Source organism: Leptopilina heterotoma, unplaced genomic scaffold, assembly GCF_015476425.1.
Source record: "Leptopilina heterotoma isolate Lh14 unplaced genomic scaffold, ASM1547642v1 Lhet_340, whole genome shotgun sequence".
Lineage (NCBI taxonomy): Eukaryota > Metazoa > Arthropoda > Insecta > Hymenoptera > Figitidae > Leptopilina > Leptopilina heterotoma.
In genome coordinates, this window is record NW_025111028.1 from 341933 (window position 1) to 360812 (window position 18880).

An 18880-nucleotide genomic window follows, 5' to 3' on the forward strand; every position below is an offset into this window, starting at 1 on the left:
AAAAGTTTTTAATAAAATTATTTTAAAAAATTACATTATTTTTACGAAATTTAATGAAATTCTAAAAAAATAATGTAATTATTTACAAAAACCCTAATAAAATTGTTTGAAATCATAAATTATGAATTTAATTAAAGATTAAATTTAATAAAAACAATGTTCATTGTACAAACGAATTCTTATATTTTTCATAATATACAATTACAATAGATTTAATAGCATTCAATGGGAAATTGTTATAAAAAAGTCTATATAATACACTTGTGAAATATTTAAAATATGTACCTTATTTCCCTTTTCTATTTACAAATATTTTTTAACTCTTTTAAGTCTTTTTACGCCTGAATGTTATTATGCATATAATTAAAATAATATTGCCTTTTAAAAATAAATATATTCACCGTAGATCAAGATTATTATTGTATCAAAAAAGTAAAAAAAAAATGATTTAATAATACTAAAATCATTTGTCAAAGTCTTATTCTTTCTTCTTCCTGGATTCAACGGATTTCTTTGGTACCACATTCCAATAATATAATAATTGTGAAACAATAACAGCATTTGCGGATGTTGAACAAATGTACATAATTATCATACTAGCATCTCCAGTCTCTTGGATTGACGTGAAAATTCTTGCGAGAGAACCGAAAAAAAGGAGAAAACCAGTTACGGCAGAAAGTTGGCCGGTACTGCCATTTAAATAATTCGTTCTTGCTTGGATAAACTGAAAAATGAAATGATATGTTTTATTATTAATTTATTCAGTATTTTTAAAAAAATGTAAAAAAAATAATTACTATTATTTTTTATTTTCAAACGATTTAATAAAAACTCGTTTCAAGAATTCAGTTATCTTCGTAAATAATATAAAATTCTTCGTAGAAATTTAATTATTTTCATAAATAATATAATTCTTTACAGGAAGTAAATTATTTTAATTTAATTTTAATAAAATTTCTCAAAAGAAATCAATTATTTTCAAAAATTTTGACAAAATTTTATTAGTATTATTATTTCTGAAAGTAATTGAGTTCTAATGAATAATTGAATCACTTTCAAGAATATTAATATAATTTTTCACAGAAATTTAATATTTTATCAAAATTTGAATGAAATTCTATTAAAAAATATTATAATCAAATTCTTACTATAAATAATCTTCATAAATAATAAAATTCTTAGCAGAACTTCAATTCTTTTCATAAATAACATTATTCATTAGCAGAATTCAGTTATTTTCAAAAGTATTAACATTCTTCGAAGAAATCAATTACTTTCAAAAATTTTAATAAAATTTTTTTCCAAATTCAATTATTTTTAAAAGTATTCAAATTCTTCGCAAAAATTCAATTATTTTCAAGAATTTTAATAAAATTCTTCGCAAAATTAAATTATTTTTATAAATAACAATATTTACTACAAGCAGTCAATTATTTTCAGAAGAATTAATTCTTCGTAGAGTTTCAATTATTTTAATAAATAATAAAATTCTTATCAGATCTTCAATTATTTTTACAAATAATCCAATTCTTCGTAGGAAGTAAATTATTTTAATTTAATTTTAATAAAATTCATGGAAAGAATTCAATTATTTTCAAAAATTTTGATAAAATTCTATAAGAAATACTGTTTCTATAAATATTTGAATTTTTGTGAATAGTTTAATTAATTTCAAAAATTTCAATAAAATTCTTGACTAGAATTCAATTATCTTCATAAATAATAAAATTATTAGCAGAACTGAAATTATTTTCAGAAATAATACAATTCTTTGCAGAAATAAAATTATTTTAAATCAATTTTAAATAAAATTTCTCCAAAGAATGCAATTTTCAAAAATTTTGACAAAATTCTTCGAAAAAGTTGAATTATTTTTATAAATAATAAAATTCATTCTAGGAATATTTTAAATTTTTGGAAAGAATTCAATTATATTCTAAAATTTTGATAAAATTCTTTATAAGAATTAAATTATTTTTAATACAATTTTAATTTAAGTTTCTTGAAAGAATTGAAGTATTTTTAAAAATTTTAATATAATTTTTTGCAGAAATTCAATTATTTTGAGAAATTTCAAAAAAAATATTAGCGAGAATTCAATTATCTTGATCAATAATAAAACTTGATAAGAAAAATAAAATAAATAATAATTTTCAATTAATAATTAATTAAAGATAAGATAAATTCCAGAGTTCGAAAGACTAACAATTTTTACGATTTAAATTCAAAGTCAATTAATTAAGATTTTAAACGATGAATATTTTTATAATTTAAAATTTTAATTTACTGAAATACAAACTAAATAAAAATATTTTAAAATTAGTTTCGATTGAAAACATTATAAAAAGTTTACAAAATGAGTGGAAATTAACAGAATTTTTTTTGTAAAATAATTAGAAAAATTTACATTGAAAATAGTCAAAATTACTAAATTAAAAATCGTTATTTTCAGAGTGAATTTTATAATATAAGTTGTAAATTTTGTTGAAAATTAGTAAAATATACTTTGAATTTAGTATAAAAAGTATTAAAAAAAATTCTAAGTTTAAAAACTCTGAGAAATAATATAAAAAGATTTTTAAGTTTCAAAAAAAGAAAAGTATGATCCTAGCTATTTTTAGAATAAAAATATTTTATCCCTGACAGTTATTGTCACTTTTTCATAGAAATAATGAATAAATAAATACACTTACTCTACTAACAAGAAGAATGGGTATAACCATTGTTTGACCAACCCAAAGAACTTTTAAAGGAACCGAATTGCTAAAAACTGCAGCAATCACTGCCGTATAAGCTGCAAGAAATGCCGATGCTTTCGCAGTTTGTCCATTATAATACATAACAAGCATCACAATTGCTAAAGTTTGAATTCCTAAAAATACTCCATCACCCCAGGCACTGAAAATAATATTTAATAAATTAAAATTACGAGTAGAAGTTATAATTACTTCAATTTTACACAAAAAATTTAAATAGAAATCATTTTTACTTGAAATATTTGAATAAGAATTTTATTATCAGTATTGTCTTGCAAGAAATGATAAATAAAAATTATCATCGCATTGCTGTTTCATTAAAAATTCTGTAAAAGTAGAGAGTTAAGATATAAATTAATTTTTCACTTTGAATGCAATTTTTTAAATTAATTAGGTACATAACATATTATATATATAGAATATATTATAATATAAATAAAAGATGTTTTGATTTATATAATTTTATGGCTTCCAAAAAATATTGAATTAATATATTATAATGTTATTTGACCGAAATATTATATTAATTATTATATTGTAGATTATTATAATAATTATGTTATACAGAATCTTACCTAAATGGAAATTTATTTGCAAAACTGTAAGATATGACAGCGGTAATGGCGAATAAATCCAGAATTACACTGTAGGCATTAATTCCCTGGGCACTTTTATTATTAAGAATTTTAATTATCTGTGGCACTTTTACTGAAAATAAAGAAAATATTATAATAAATCTTATCAGAAGTCATAGGTATGTACGTTTCAACAGTATTTCTTCTTTAAATTAAAATAGAAATTTTTATTTCTACTTAAAAATGGTAATTACTACAGCAATTAGAAGTGAATAAATTTGTAAAGTTAATTTATTGATGCATTTACTTACCAAGTAATGATCCTAGAATAATTGCTATCCCCAATCCTTTGCTAAGAGTCTGTTTAAAACACTCAGCTGAAAAGGGCAAGTATAATTAAATTAATCATTTTTTTTTTATTTTTTTAAATCGTTTTCAAATCCTAATTTTTTTTAAATTGTATAGTTAAAAAGGAATCCTATATCTCTGATTATTAATTGTAGTTAATTAGTCAATTAGTATTTAACTGATTAAACAGATACGGGTGATGTGGCTAATGTAGAGAAAAATATTGTAGAATTAAAATACATTTAAGAATTGAAACAATAAATACAATTTGGAAAAGATTGAAAGCCGTATGTCTACTTACCGTGTAAAAAGTCATATTCATCGAAATATCGTTTTATACATTGATCTGAGAGTAAAAATAAGGCCGCCTGACGTACAACTTGCGCCATTTTGGTTTATAGACTGAATGAGACAATCAGGATCAGGAATCGGAAAATCAGGCCTGATCGGAATTGTTCTGCTACTTATAACGACAATGGAATGCGCACATTTCTGCGCAGATTAGTTTATCATCTGCCAATAAAAAGTAAGGGCGCGAAATTTAAAGAGGAAAAAATTCCAAACTCCCGCCAAAATAATTCTTGATGTATATAGGAAAAATAATTTTCTTTTGTATAAAAAAATATAAATTACAAAAAACTATTTTATCTATCATAATTTATTTTTGATAAAGTAACAAAAAGCAAAAATTTATAGTTGTGGGTATTATTGAAGTCAAATACATTGTTACAAACTGTCATGCAACGTAGTATGTAAACATTGTTTTGCAACATCATGAATCGTAAACAAATGGTATATCAAAAAGATCAAAATCATCTGGTCTGTGAAGAATGATATGGAATATTTTACCTTTTATCTCTACTTTGGAAATTTTTTTTCAATATTTTCAATAAAACTCGGTTTAATTATATGCGAGATTGGCAACAATGCAAATAGACAAAATTTGACAAATTTGACAATTTTGACATTTGGAATTCTAACCTCAAAAAACAGGTGTTTATAGTGTTTTTGCGGTTTTTGCTTTTTGCAGTTTTTGAGTATTGAATATATTGATTATTTGATCGATTAATCATATTTTTCGGAATGGATCCTCTATATAAATGGACTGAATTCTATTTTTCCGAAATGTTACGAATTATGGTAAGAAATACCTTGATTTTAATTGTTACATTCGCAGGTAATACGAATTGTAATAGTTTTCGATTCTCGAGCAAACTTTTTGAGAAAATTCTCTCGAAAAGAGAATTATACTTAGTATTTTATTTTTGGAATTAGAATAAATATAAAAAAGTAAATAGATGACTAAGGAATATGCACCTGATAAAGATTTTTTTATTTTCGGAAAAAACCAACTTCACAATATGCACGACTCATCTGACATTTTTGTTTATTTTCAACCTCAAAATTTTTTAGTTTTTTGACAAAATTTTTAGTAACACAAATTCTTTTATAAATACAAAAAAGGGCAAAAAAATTCAATTTCAAAATTTTTATCGAAGAATTTAAGGTATTTTTTCAGAATTCAATATTAAAAAACTTAATCCGATTTTTTGATAATTACAAAATTATTATGTTCTGTTGGTGTGGAATTACAATTAGAAATTGAGTTATATTTATAAATAATACAATTGTTTACAGAAAGTAAATTATTTTAATTTAAGTGATTTTAATAAAATTTCTCTAAAGAAATATAAATTATTTTCAAAAATTTTTCTATAAGTACTATTATTTCTGCAAGTAATTGAGTTTTAATAAATAATTTAATTATTTCAAGAATATTAATATAATTTTTCTCAGAAATTCAATTATTTTTTAAAATTTCAATAAAATTCGTTTCAAAAATTCAATTATTTTCACAATTATGTAATGAAATTCTTAGCAGAACTTCAATTATTTTCATAAATAACAATATTCATTACCAGAATTCAATTATTTTCGAAAGTATAATAAAATTCTTTGTAATCTTTGTAATTCTTTGTAAATCAATTATTTACAGGAATTTTAATAAAATTCTTTGCAAAATTCAATTATTTTTAAGAAGTATTAAAATTATTCGCAAAAATTCAATTATTTTCAAGAATTTTAATAAAATTCTTGTCTGAATTCAATTATTTTACTAAATAAATAACAATTTTCATTACATAAAGTCAATTATTTTCAAAAGTATTAACAATTTTTACAGAAATTCAATTATTTTCAAGAATATTAATATAATTTTTCTCAAAAATTCAATTATTTCCCAAAATTTCAATAAAATTTGTTTCAAGAATACAATCTCCAAAATTTCAATAAAATTTGTTTTAAGAATTCAATTTTCTTTAAAAATAATAAAATTCTTCGCATAAATTCAATTATTTTTATAAATAACAATATGCATTCAAAAGTATTAAAATTCGTCGTAGAAATCAATTATTTTCAGAAATTTTAATATAATTCTTTCTCAAATACAATTATTTTTCACTTATTTTCAAAAATTTTGATATAATTCTTCAAAAAAGTTCAATTATTATTTTTATAAATAATAAAATTTATTGTAGGAATATTTTTAATTTTTTGAAAAAATTCCATTATATTCTAAAACTTTGAAAAATTTTTATAAATTAGTTTCGATTGAAAACATTAAAAAAAAGTTTACAAAATGGATGCAGAATTAACAGAAGTTTTTGTATAAAAATTAGAAAAAAATGTACATTAAAAATAGTACAAATAAATATTTAATAAAATTTCTAAGTTTAAAAACTCTGATGAAATAATATAAAAAGGTTTTTAAAGTTTTAAAAAAGAAAACTACCTTTGATCTTGGCAAAATTCAATTAATTTTATAAATAATAAAAATTTTCCAGGAATTCAATTATTTAAAATAAAATTTGCTAAAAATTTTTCCAAAAAAAACCAATTTTTGTTTATTTTTAACTTTAAAATTTTTTAGTTTTTTGACAAAAGTTTTAGTAACAGAAATTCTTTTATATTTATACTGAAAAAAGGCAAAAACATTCAAATTCAAAATTTTTATCGTAGAATTCAAGATATTTTTTCAGAATTCAATATTAAAAAACCTAATCGGATGTTTTTATATAATTACAAAATTATTGTTTCTTGTTGGTGTGGAATTACAATAATTATCAATTTAAAAATTACTAATTTAGAAATTAATTAAGAAAATGAGTTAATTTTTATTGTCTAGATAATAATTCTCTTCACACTTTCAGAGAGTGTGAAAACGTCATTGCTAATCTGGAATGTTTCATCGAAGTGTTTTTGTGGATGTTTAACAAATTAAAGAGCAAGACATTAATTGCTGTCTATGAGAGCAGCGATTTTACTCTTTCGAGCATGCAATTGTATCACTGAGGGAAAAAGTGGGTCAGATAAGAGGAGAAGAGAAGGGTTGATTAACCCTTTCCCTGGCTTTGGCCTTTGTACAGTTTGCCTAGATTCGTGGGCATTTGGGTGAGGGTAAAGCAAATGGGACTATCAGGGTGCCTGGCACAACCTCCCAGTCTACCCCTTTTTTTTTCCTCTACCCACTCTCAACCCAGTTGATCCGTTCACTAGGATAAACCGCTACTATCATCTGTCCTCAGTTCTTTAGAACACGCAAATATGTTCAGACATCCATCTCTTTTGTGGCTCTTTTAAATTAAATTTAATATCTTCGAAAAAATTCAATTAAAAAATGTCAATTAATTGGAAAAAACAATTAATAATTAAAAAATTATACAATTAATAATAAATTAATAATTTTAATTTACCAAAATGATTAATCGATATTAAATATTGAATAATTGGAAATTAATACAATTTTAATTAAATGTTCGTGTTCTGTATTTGGTGCTAAATTCACTCAAGTAGATAAAAAAATGTCAAAGGTACAAATTTTCGAAACAATAATTTTTATTTTATTTCTCAAATATTTCACAATTTTTTTTTATTGTCGACAGTAAATTTCATTGTCAAGTAAAAAAATTAAAAAATGTATATTTCTTTTATATTACACAGAGGGAATTCATATTCGTAGATAGAAGTTCACTCAACAGGTTTCATCACACACCCTACGACCCAAATTTTCAATTTTATAATTTCCAATATTCCATTTTTGTTAAATTTTATCAAATTTGCAAATTCGTCCTGAATTTTACTTCCATTCTATTCATAATAAAAATTTTATTTTTAAAAGTTTTTTTTTTCTTTTTTCCTAATTATATTTTTCTATTTTCTTCTGTGACATAATAAAAGGAAAAAAGTCATGTGATCTGTAATGACTCTTGAAACTGTAATTTAAGATTACGTTTCAGAAAATAAAATTCTTCGACAACATGAAATTGTTTAAAACTTTTTTTCTCTTTCTAGGTCGCAGTTGCAGTTCAGACAAGAAAGAAGGGCAATGAAACTTTTCCCATAAATCTAAAAATATACGAAATTACGGGCAATATTTAATATTGAGCTGCACTTAATGAACGGAAATAATGAGAAATTACAATCAAATTTGGAGTCAAGTGGGGAAAAAAAATTGGAGAACAATGAGGAGGAGAAAAATTCGAATAATGAAGTCGTCGTGGATCAAAAATCGACAGTGTTGATAGAACCGAATAATAATAATCCGGAGACGGAGACGAAAATTAATGACGGTTTGTGTAATTAATTCTTGTAATAAGTTTAGAAAAAAAAACCTTCCAAGAGAATTTCACGCTTATAAACAATATTTTAGACGAAAAAGTATTTCACAGAAATGTGAAAGTAGTTTTTTGATTAATAATAATTTACAAAAGAAATATTTGAGAAGAAATTTTTAATTATATTTTTCAAAAATTCTGAACTTTCGTTCGAACGAAAAAAATGATTAACAAGTATTTAAATATTTAGTTAACAAAAATTATTTTTATTGTTCAAATAATTTTACGTCCGTTATTAAATATTTTGTCAAATCAATTAAAATTGATTCCTGAAATTGATCTGATGACAAAAATTATTTTTATTTTGTAGTTTAATTTAGAACTTCGGAAAAAATTTGTTTTTTAAAAAATTGTATCTAATTAAAATTTCTGATTAAATTTTTTTAAAGGTAAATTGCTGAATATAATTTTTAAAAATTCAAGAAACAATTGAAAATTTTGTCAAATAAGAGAAACAAGAGATTTTATAATCTTATAATTTAAGAGATTTTTAATATTTTCTTTATTTTGAAACAAATTTCTTTTTCAGAATTATTAGAAGCAAAAGAAGACGCAGTGAATACATTCATTCCTCCGACACTTGAACAACGATTTTTACGAATTAAACAAATAGTGAAGGACGCAATAGTTGCTCATCATACATTTATGGTTTATGGAAGATCTCGAGTTGTACGAGAATGTTTATTGAAAAGAGGCTGGTGTGAGAAATTCAACCGAAAACCCAATAGTGGTAAAAATAATATACTTAATATACTACTATTTATACTTATAATTTACTTAATTTATAATTGAAGAGTTTTCATACACTTTAGTTGAAAGAAAACTATTTATAGTAGAGTAGGTATAAATTTTATATTTGCCTCCATTCACGTGAATAAAATATTTATTGCCTATATCTCATTAGGAGGTAATGGAATAACGATCTGCAGTGGAAAAATATTTCCGTTTTCTATTCTATTCAGTTATTTTTAAATTAAATTGTTTTTTTCTTTTATTTTCAAAACACAGTATTTGGTTAATTACTTTGAATTAAATATCAGCTTACACTAGTTTACAATTTATTTTCCATTTGTTTTTTATCTCCTGTAAAATCCCTCGATTTTATCGTTAAATTGTCATTCGGTCGAGGTTCTTATTATTCAATATTTAATTTAAAATATTTAATTTAATATTTAATTTTATTTAGTTTACATAATTATTTAATTTAGTTTCATAATACACTGAAAAAAAAATTCGGCAGAATGTGCTTTTTACTCAGGCAATTTTTGCCTAAGAACAAAAGCAATACACGTAAAGCAATTGTTTCTTTTAAAAAAAGGCAATTTTTGCCTTTAAAAAAGGTAAAAATTGCCTTAGTTAAAATTTTTGCCTTTTTTAAAAGCAAAAATTGCCTTTTTTTAAAAGAAACAATTGCTTTACGTGTATTGCTTTTGTTCTTAGGCAAAAATTGCCTGAGTAAAAAGCACATTCTGCCGAATTTTTTTTTCAGTGTATAATTTAATAATTTCCGTTCTTTCAGTAATATTATAAGAAAATTCTATCTAAAGTATTAAAAATTGTCAAATTAGTAAAAATCTTAAATAGTTTATGAATTTTCTTTTTCTAATTAAAAAAAATCCATAAGTTTACAGTTAAAATTTTTAGAAATAATCAATTATTTACTTTTTGTATTTAAATAAAATTCTCGTACAACTATTTGATAAAAAGTGATTTGAAAAAGAATTTCAGTTAAAAGGTTAGAAAATATTTGGAAAATTGGAAGAATTGCAGTTCAAATTTTTAAAAATAATTAAATTTCAAAAGGTTTGACATTGAAAGTATTTTAAAATTTTTATTCCTATAGTGAAGAAATAAATAACATTTAGTATTCAAATATTTATTAAACAAAAATTAATGAAATTTTCAAAATTTTATTTACAAATTCTGAAAAATGTGGTTTTTAAAAAATCGTAATTAAAATTTTTTGAGAATAGTTGAATTTCAGAAATTCAATTAATTATTAGTCCAAAATGAATGCAATTTGGGAAATTTAATTTAAAAATTCTGAAAAAATGAGGTTTTTAAAAAATCGTAATTAAAATTTTCTAAAAATAGTAAGTTAAACTCCGGAAAATAATTTTAAAAAATTGTAAAAAGTAGGAAATTTTCTCAAATTTTATTAAAATAAATTTTATATTTTCAAGAATTGGATTTTCTCACTTTAATAAATTATTTTCAAATATTATTGTATTTTTCGAAGAATTGTAACTAAAAATTTGAAAAATAATTAATTTGTACAAATATTTCTTTATTTAAATAAATCAATATTACTTTTTTAAATTTATTTTCAGAAAAATAATTATTTTGTACATTAAAAAAATTAATTTCTAATTTTAATAAATTTATTAATTTAATAAATGAAAAGAAGGAAAAGAAAATGAAGAATTCTCTAATTTTTCATTTTCATTTATTTCTTTTCATTTTTCTTGTTCGTTTTAGAATATTTTGAAAATACTTAAACAAAAAATATTTGTTCATTTTCGTTAAAATTCATTTAAATATGTCAGGGCAAATAATTGACTTCTGCCTTAAATAACTCATTTACTGAACTCAATATCTAATATTTAATTAGATTTAATTGGAAAATATTATAAAATTCCTAAAACTGGGTTAAAAAACTAGAGCATCTTAATAAACGTTTTTATGACTCTTGTACAAAAGTTTGTCCTTTGAAATTAACTAAAAAAAATTATAAGCACGCTAGCAAAATTTTAATTTGACAAATTAGACTTCATGTTATCTAACAAAATATATAAGAAATGCATATTTAGTTAAAATTAAAAGAGACAATTTGCATGTCAGATTAAAATCGCTATTTATAAGTTCTAGTACCAGAAATATTCCAGTTCTTTTTATCTTAATTGAAAAGAAATTTCTTCCTATATTCATAACACGAAATTAGTTTGATTCACAATCAAATTTAATTAATTAATTTTTTTTTTTGCAGCGGAACAATTTTTAAATGTGGATTCAAGTCCAGTTGCTCTCCTATCGGGAATTGGAGATCTCAAGGATCAACAAAGTGAAAAACAATTAATTTCCAAGATGCTCAGCAATCATCCCGTGGACTTTTTATGGAATGCAGGTTCAGAATGGCCATGCTGGCCGTCGCAGGATAATAAGACGACAATTTTTAACCGATATTCCAGAGCTGGTTTCACGTCCAAGGTAAAACTCGAAGGGTTTTGATATTTTTAATTATTAAAACTTGGAGAATAAAGAAAAAATAGAGTATAGCGAATATAGTTTTTAGTTTACTTAAAAATCAGTATGAATTTAATTAAAATTAAAAAAGCTTTAATTAAAAATTAACCAAAGTTTGAAAATTTTTTTTTTATTTTTGTGCCATAAATTTAATTTGAATTAAATTATTATAATTTAAATTCAATTTAATTAGAATTTAATATAAATTTAATTTAATTAGAATTTAATTTAAATTTAATTTGATTTGAATTTAATTTTTAAAATAAAACAATTTTTTGATTTTATAAACATTGATACTCGGGGGAAATGGTAATGAGGGATGAAAATTAATTAAATTCACATTTCGTGGTCTATATTGCTCGAAGAGGGTGAACGTCTTATACAGTTAAATTTGGGGTGCGAAGTAGAATTACATTTTTGACGTTAGGGGAATTTTCGTGCACGTCAAAGAAATCGTGTTCATAATTGGACCATAAAGAAGGTAAACTTGTGAAAAATCAATTGCTCAGGTGGGCCTGTGTTCGAATGTTAGGCAAATGCATTGGTATTATGAAGCAGGTGTGGCGAATACACTTTTTCCACGATGCTATAACTTGTGCCAAAGCGATCAAATGCACGCTTTCATTGAAGATTTCCGGTAAGCGAATCCTCAATAATCTCTAATTATCCAGTAAATAAATTTAGCATTCTCAAAAAGAACGATTTAAAAAATTATTCAAAAAAAGTATTTAAAAAAGTCTTTAAAAAAGTATTTAAAAATTATTTGAGTAATTATTTCAAATTTTGTTAAATTATTTTCTTCCTGAAAAGAAAATGTTGCGAAAAAAATAGAAATAGTTTATTTAAACATTTTTCGAATAGTAAATATTTTGAAACAATTTGGAATATAAATTGCAATGTTATAATATATTGATAAAAGAGAAAAATTGTTTAAGAATAATTTTTCTCTTTAAAAATCTCAATTTTAAAATTAAATTTAAAAATTTTTTAAATTGAGTATCATTTTTCTAACGACAAATATGATTTCAGATTGACAGCGTGTTTTGGATTGCTGAAATGGTTGGTTGATAAAATCAACGCCGAGGGTGAAAATTCCGCGAGGTCACCAACAGGCACGATACCTTTGAAAGCGTTAGATTTCGCTATAAGAAGATGTAGCGATTATATCGGCGCTCAATCACATGAGGATATTGATCAAGAATCCGAGAGGGTATGGTCACATCAATGGGACCAATTTATCTGCTGGTATTACAAAATTATTCAAAATCAAGCTCTCTTTGTTCGCAACAATGTCCCCTTTCAAGTAAGCTCATGAAAAGTTACTTTCAAGTTCCTCATTCATTTATTATTTATTCATTTCGTCGAAAATTCATTTACGTTTAACGAGCGTTTCAACAAAATCGCATATAAATGTTCAAATGAACGAAAATTTACTATTTTTCAAACTCAAATTTCATTACAATTGCGACAAGAATATGAAAAAAAAATTATTGCGTCAAATATAGAAAAAGAATAAATTATAATTAAAGTATTTTTTTTTTTAGAAAATAGGTAAAATTTTTTTTGAACTAGGTTTCAAGTTCACAAATAAGCCAGAGTTGCCACAGGTCAGGGAAATCAGGGAATTCAGGGAAATCAGGCAAAAATTAAGGGATTTTTATTAAAAGTAATAGAAAAAATTAAATGTTTCGAATTCAAAAGAAAATTCTGAATTTTTATACAAAACCTTAATATTATTTAATTATTTCAAAAGTTTCAACATAATTATCTCGATAAATAAGAAAATTGTTTACAGAAATTCAATTATTTTCAGGAATTTTAATAAAATTCTTTGCAAAATTCAATTATTTTCAAAAATAACAATATTCATCACTAGAATTCAATTATTTTCAAAAATAATAAAATTCTTTAAAAATTTTAACGAATATCTTGTTAAGAATTCAATTATCTTTACAAATAGCAAAACTTTTCGCCAAAAATTCAATTATTTTCAAAAATTTAAATAAAATTCTTTACAAAATTTCAATTATTTTCAAAAGTTTTTTGCAATTCAATAATTTTCAATATTTACTATTTTCATAAAATTTAGCAAAAGATTTAATTATTGAAAAACATTTTTGATATAATTCTAAAAAAATATTCAATTATTTTCATAAATAATAGAATTTCATTTAGGAATTCAATTATTTTCATCGCAGAATTTCAAATTTTAATACAATTTTAATAAATAAATTCCTCGAAAAATGCAATTATTCTTAAAAATTTTTATTAAAACTTGACGAAAGAATTAAAATTTTAAGAAACATTCAATTATTCAATAAAATAGTACAATTCGTTGCAATAATTCAAATATTTTCATAGATAATTTTTAATTCATCGCAGAAAATCAATTATTTTCAAAAATTTTAAGTAATTTTGCAAAAAAATTCAATTAGCTTGATAAACAACAAAATTCTTCCCATAAAATCAATTATTTTAGGAAATTAAAAAAAAAATCTTTTCCAAAATTCAATTATTTTAATAAATTTTTATTTAATATATTAAGTTTTCAATTAGTTTCAAAACTTGTTATAAAATTCTTTAATATAATCAATTTCATTAAAATTTTAATTAAATTCCTTAAAAGAAATTAAATACTTACAAAAGTTGTTAATAAAATTCTTCGTAAAATTTAAATTTTAAGAAACATTCATTTACTGAATAAATTATTTATTTTTTTATTTAAATAATTAAATTCTCGTAGAAGTTTTTGATAAAAATTGATTTAAAAATGAATTTTGGTGTTTTTAAATAATTTTACAATTAATGAAATTCGTAAATAAATGTAATAAAACCTTTTTTTTTTGAGTATCTAATCATTTTTAGACTGAATCAGAATATCAGGGAAAAGTCAGGGAAAAACAAAATTTAATTTTATTATAATTGCGTCAAGAATATAAAAAGAAACTATTGCGACAAATAGAAAAAGAATAAATTATAATATTTTTAGAAACAATAACATTTTTTTGAATTACTTTCAAGTTCACAAACATAACGGAATTTTTTTATTTTTACTTCAAAATTCAAATTTTATTATAATTGCGTCAATGATATAAATAAATCTATTGCGTCAAATATAAAAAGCATAAATTAGAGTTATATTTTTAGAAATAATATCGACATTTTTTTAAAATTACTTTTAAGTTCTTTCTCTCATTTATTAATATTTTATCAAAAATAATTTACGGTTAAACAACAATAATTCGAAAAATAGTTCAAGGGAATGGAATTCATTTATTTTTTCTTCGAAATGAAATTTTATTATAATATTGCGCCAAATACAGAAAAAAACGATTGCGTCAAATAAAAAAAACTATTGTGTCAAATATAAATAGAATAATTTATAAAGATTTCAAATAGTTATTTTCGTTATTTCTTTTTCAGACCTCGGATCGACTTTAAGGTGCAAAAAAAAGTCGCTTTAGTCGATTTAAAGTTATTTTTAAGTTATTAATTAATTTTCAAAAAATTATTTAATAAAGAAATTTTTAAAATTAATTTTTCATTTTTCATAATTTATGAAAGATAATATAGTTTTTCAATTATATAGAATTGAAAAATTTCCAAACAATTGAAATATGTTAAATTCTATTAAAAAAAATAATTGAATTTTTAAAGAATTTTAATTATTAATATAAACGCGATATACTCCAAAAATTTTAGTAAATCTAAAAAAGTCATATGTTGTTAAAATGTTAAAAATAATTGTAAAAAATTTTAATGTTATTATTTTTTGTATGTATTTGAATTTTTTGGAAATTTTTATTTAAAAATATTGAAAATGATTGAATTTTAAAAAATTTGAATGCAAAAATTCTAAAAATTATTTTTATCAAAAATATTTTAATATAATTTCATTTGTAGCTATTTTTCATTAATTACCATTTTTAAATTTACACTTGAAGATTTCTCATTAAAATTTTTGAGAAATCAATTATTTTCAAAAATTTTTATCAAACACTTTTGAAAAAAAAACAATTATTTTCAATTAAATTTTACAAAATTTCAATTATTGAAACTCTTTTTTTTGTAAATTTTGAAAATTTTTATGGAAATATTTGAAAATATTTGAATTCTTTCGAGAAATTCAATTAAATATGTTTTGAAAATAAAATTTTTTTATCGGGAAAAGAAATTTCGTTCATTTGGAACGAAAGCAAAATCGAAAAATTCTGTTTGATTATTTCTGACGAATTTTTCATTCCCCATTATTCGTAAGATATTAAAATGTTACCTTATTTCTCTATTTAATTTCGTATAATTAGATAATATTTCTTTTGCAGAAATATTTCCTCGCCTCTCGACACATTTTGAAAAAGGCGAAAAAATATTGGCCTCAATTGGACTTGGACGGCACTCTAAATATTTGGATTTTGAAACCGGGTTATAAAAGTCGTGGACGAGGAATTGTATTGATGAATAAATTAGAGGACGTCTTGGTAAAAGTCAATCCAGCAAATAAAACCGATACTCGTTTCGTTGTTCAAAAGTATATCGGTGAGAATATTTTCTTTCTTTGAATAAAAAGTAAAATCCTATTTAAAAAAAATTAATTTTGCTAATTAATTATTTTAATTTATTTGGAATTTTTCAGAGAGACCACTTTTAATTCACGATACAAAATTCGATATTCGGCAATGGTTCATGATAACGTGTGCTCAACCCTTAACTTTATGGATGTACAAGTGAGTGAAAAAGAAAAATTTTCTTCAAATCAGTCAAAAGTCAAGGAAATAGAAAATCTACTTTTACTGACAACTGGGAATAAAATAAACGACTTTTTCTTTTTTTTTTTGTACTTTGAATCGTCTCGACTTTTTTTTGCTGCAAAATTATTATAGACAAGCAAAATTATTTTTTTCGTAGATTTTAATTTTGTTCACAAAAAGTACAAAACTCTGGGATCTAAAAAAAACCAAACGAACCATAATTATAGAAATTTAAGTTATGATATTTTTTTATAAGTGCGATGCATTAGAAAATTTGCATTTGGGTTAATTAGACTAACAATTAGTTTGGAGTTTGTACCGTTTGAACGACTATATTTAGAATCGGTTTCTGCTTACGGAAATAATAGGTTGTGGCCAATGAGTAAATCAATGACTGTTGTTAACCCACTTATGAAAATTGCTCTAGTCCTATCAGATTATGGTTTTTGTAGAGATATACATATAAGTATGTTTAAATCATTGAAATTTATATCTTAACAATAAAAACACGCAATATTTATTTTTTTTCCAGAGAAAGTTACCTGCGATTTTGTTCTCAAAAATTTACACTATCTGATTTCCACGAATCAATTCATCTCTGCAATCATGCAGTGCAATGTAAATATACAAATTGCAATGACAGGGATCCTTCACTGCCAAATGACAATATGTGGGACGTGGCGACTTTTAAGGAATTTCTAAAGTGAGAAATTTAAAAATTGATTTTTACTTTTTAAATTTGTAATTTTTTTATTTGTTTTAACGTCCGTATTTTTAATTTGTTGATTGATGAAATTTTAATCAAACAATTTTTAAAATTGTTTATTATTTGCAATTTTTGTTTTACTTTCTCATGGAGAAAGGATTTTTTTTCTTTAATTTAACATTTTTTTCTAAATTGGAATTATTTTACAGAAGCAAAGGTCACAGTGAAGCTTGGGACGAATTGATATATCCGGGAATGAAACAGGGTTTGGTGGGCTCGCTTTTGGCCAGCCAAGAGGCGATGGATAGGAGAAGAAATAGTTTTGAACTCTATGGCGCTGATTTTATGGTAATGGACGATTTTTCCGTTTGGTTGATTGAAATTAACAGTCATCCGGACATGAGTTCTTCCAGTGCTGTTACTACTAGACTGTGTCGACAAGTAATGGAAGATGTTATAAAAGGTATAGAAAATGTTCAAAAAAAATTTTAACACTCGAAAAATTGTTTAGAAACTATAGAAATATTTCTATTTGTAAAAATACAATTAATTAAAATATGTTTCTTTTTTTGATTTTTCAGTTGTCATTGATTTTCGAGAAGACAAAAATGCGGAAACGGGACAATTTGAATTATCCTACAAGCAACGAATGCCAAGTTGTCAACCTTATTTAGGAGCTGCTTTATCTTTACACGGAACGAAAATCACGCCGTACGATAGAAAACCCGGTTCTTCGCCTCATGATTCAAAATCCCACATGTCGAAATCACCGATGGTAAATTTTAATTCTTTTAATTACAGAATATTAAAAAAATAGTTAATAATTTTTCATTTAGGTTGAATATTTTTTTTGTCAATTTCAGGTGAGTTTATCGCAGAAGAAATCGAACGTTCAGAGCCATATTGGTCCGATTATTATTGATCTCATCGAGGAATTAGAAATCCAACTGGATCAAGAATTCTCCTCTTATTATAAAGAAGAATCTCAAAAGGATACACTGCCAATACTTGAGGTTCCTCAAAAATTATCTGAACCTGCGCTTACGGAAACAAGTGCAAAGAAACTTCGTCCTATTGCAACTGCTGACAATCAAATTAAAATTAGAACACCGATTTCCCAGGTGATTTAACTAACAGTTATATTTTTTACAATCAATCGAAAAATCCAATTAAACTTTCAATTTGAATATAATTTTTTTTTAACTTTGAATTTTAATTTTCAATTTTAACTTTGATTATTTTTTAATTTCAGACGAATTCATCGAAAAGTCGAACACAATATAAAAATCCGATACAAATTTCTAAATCTGCCTCGCCCAGTAAGTGTTCAAAATTATCATCGAAAAACAGGAGTAATGACGAAAAGGTAAATTTTTAATTGAATGCATTTTTTTCTAATAAATGTAAAAGAAAAATTACCATAGTAAGAAAATTTTTTTTTTCACAGATAATTCGTTCGGCGGTGAAAAAAGCAATGAAAAAATATAAAAGGAACATTTTACAACCGGAAGTGCCTCAATTGCCATCTCTCGTGTCTCCTTTGCCCTCAAAAAGAAATGCAACGTCCGAAAAAGGGAAAATTCAAAAAAGACAATACACAAAAACGAAAAAAATTGAGGCTGACGTTCATGACATTTATGCTCTCGGTCAAGGAATTAAAGAATAAATTCTCGCTTCCAAAATCACGATGACGTTCAAGCTAAGATACAAAATATTAAAAATCTATATTTAATTATATTAAAATCTATATTTAATTATATTTAAATATATATTAAAATTCAGACTATTTAAATTAGAAAAATATTTTTCTCTAAAGAAATTATAATATTGT

At 23.1% G+C, this 18880-nt stretch overlaps 2 protein-coding genes across 3 annotated transcripts; one reads left to right on the forward strand and one right to left on the reverse strand.

Moving 5' to 3' along the window:
- Nucleotides 1-159: 159 nt before the first annotated feature.
- Nucleotides 160-4135, reverse strand: LOC122505087 (mannose-P-dolichol utilization defect 1 protein homolog). The gene is made up of 5 exons (XM_043616527.1): nucleotides 3981-4135; nucleotides 3643-3708; nucleotides 3332-3464; nucleotides 2694-2898; nucleotides 160-724 (listed from the first exon to the last, which is right to left on the reverse strand). The coding sequence occupies exons 1-5, from the start codon at nucleotides 4066-4068 to the stop codon at nucleotides 479-481; spliced, it is 738 nt and encodes a 245-aa protein (XP_043472462.1). The 5' UTR covers nucleotides 4069-4135; the 3' UTR covers nucleotides 160-478.
- A 546-nt stretch (nucleotides 4136-4681) lies between these two features.
- On the forward strand, nucleotides 4682-18863 carry LOC122505085 (tubulin glycylase 3A-like). 2 transcript variants are annotated; one of them, XM_043616525.1, is made up of 14 exons: nucleotides 4682-4819; nucleotides 8030-8307; nucleotides 8882-9082; nucleotides 11339-11559; nucleotides 12105-12232; nucleotides 12625-12898; nucleotides 15918-16131; nucleotides 16229-16319; nucleotides 16876-17046; nucleotides 17259-17512; nucleotides 17631-17824; nucleotides 17913-18170; nucleotides 18302-18415; nucleotides 18497-18863. In XM_043616525.1, the coding sequence occupies exons 2-14, from the start codon at nucleotides 8133-8135 to the stop codon at nucleotides 18713-18715; spliced, it is 2514 nt and encodes an 837-aa protein (XP_043472460.1). In that variant the 5' UTR covers nucleotides 4682-4819; nucleotides 8030-8132; the 3' UTR covers nucleotides 18716-18863. The 2 variants fall into 2 exon arrangements, with proteins under 2 accessions (XP_043472460.1, XP_043472459.1); XM_043616524.1 differs by lacking the exon at nucleotides 4682-4819 and adding an exon at nucleotides 7241-7548.
- The last annotated feature ends 17 nt before the right edge of the window (nucleotides 18864-18880 follow it).

Excerpts from the sequence above, each read along its gene's own strand:
- LOC122505085 (XM_043616525.1), top strand. The coding sequence starts at position 8,133 with ATGAACGGAAATAATGAGAAATTACAATCAAATTTGGAGTCAAGTGGG. Across the intron at positions 16,320-16,875 it reads TTAACTTTATGGATGTACAA|AGAAAGTTACCTGCGATTTT; the intron begins GTGAGTGAAAAA and ends TTTTTTTTCCAG. Across the intron at positions 18,171-18,301 it reads TTAGAACACCGATTTCCCAG|ACGAATTCATCGAAAAGTCG; the intron begins GTGATTTAACTA and ends TTTTAATTTCAG.
- LOC122505087 (XM_043616527.1), bottom strand. The coding sequence starts at position 4,068 with ATGGCGCAAGTTGTACGTCAGGCGGCCTTATTTTTACTCTCAGATCAA. Across the intron at positions 3,465-3,642 it reads TATTCTAGGATCATTACTTG|TAAAAGTGCCACAGATAATT; the intron begins GTAAGTAAATGC and ends CTTTATTTTCAG. Across the intron at positions 725-2,693 it reads CCATTCTTCTTGTTAGTAGA|TTTATCCAAGCAAGAACGAA; the intron begins GTAAGTGTATTT and ends TTCATTTTTCAG.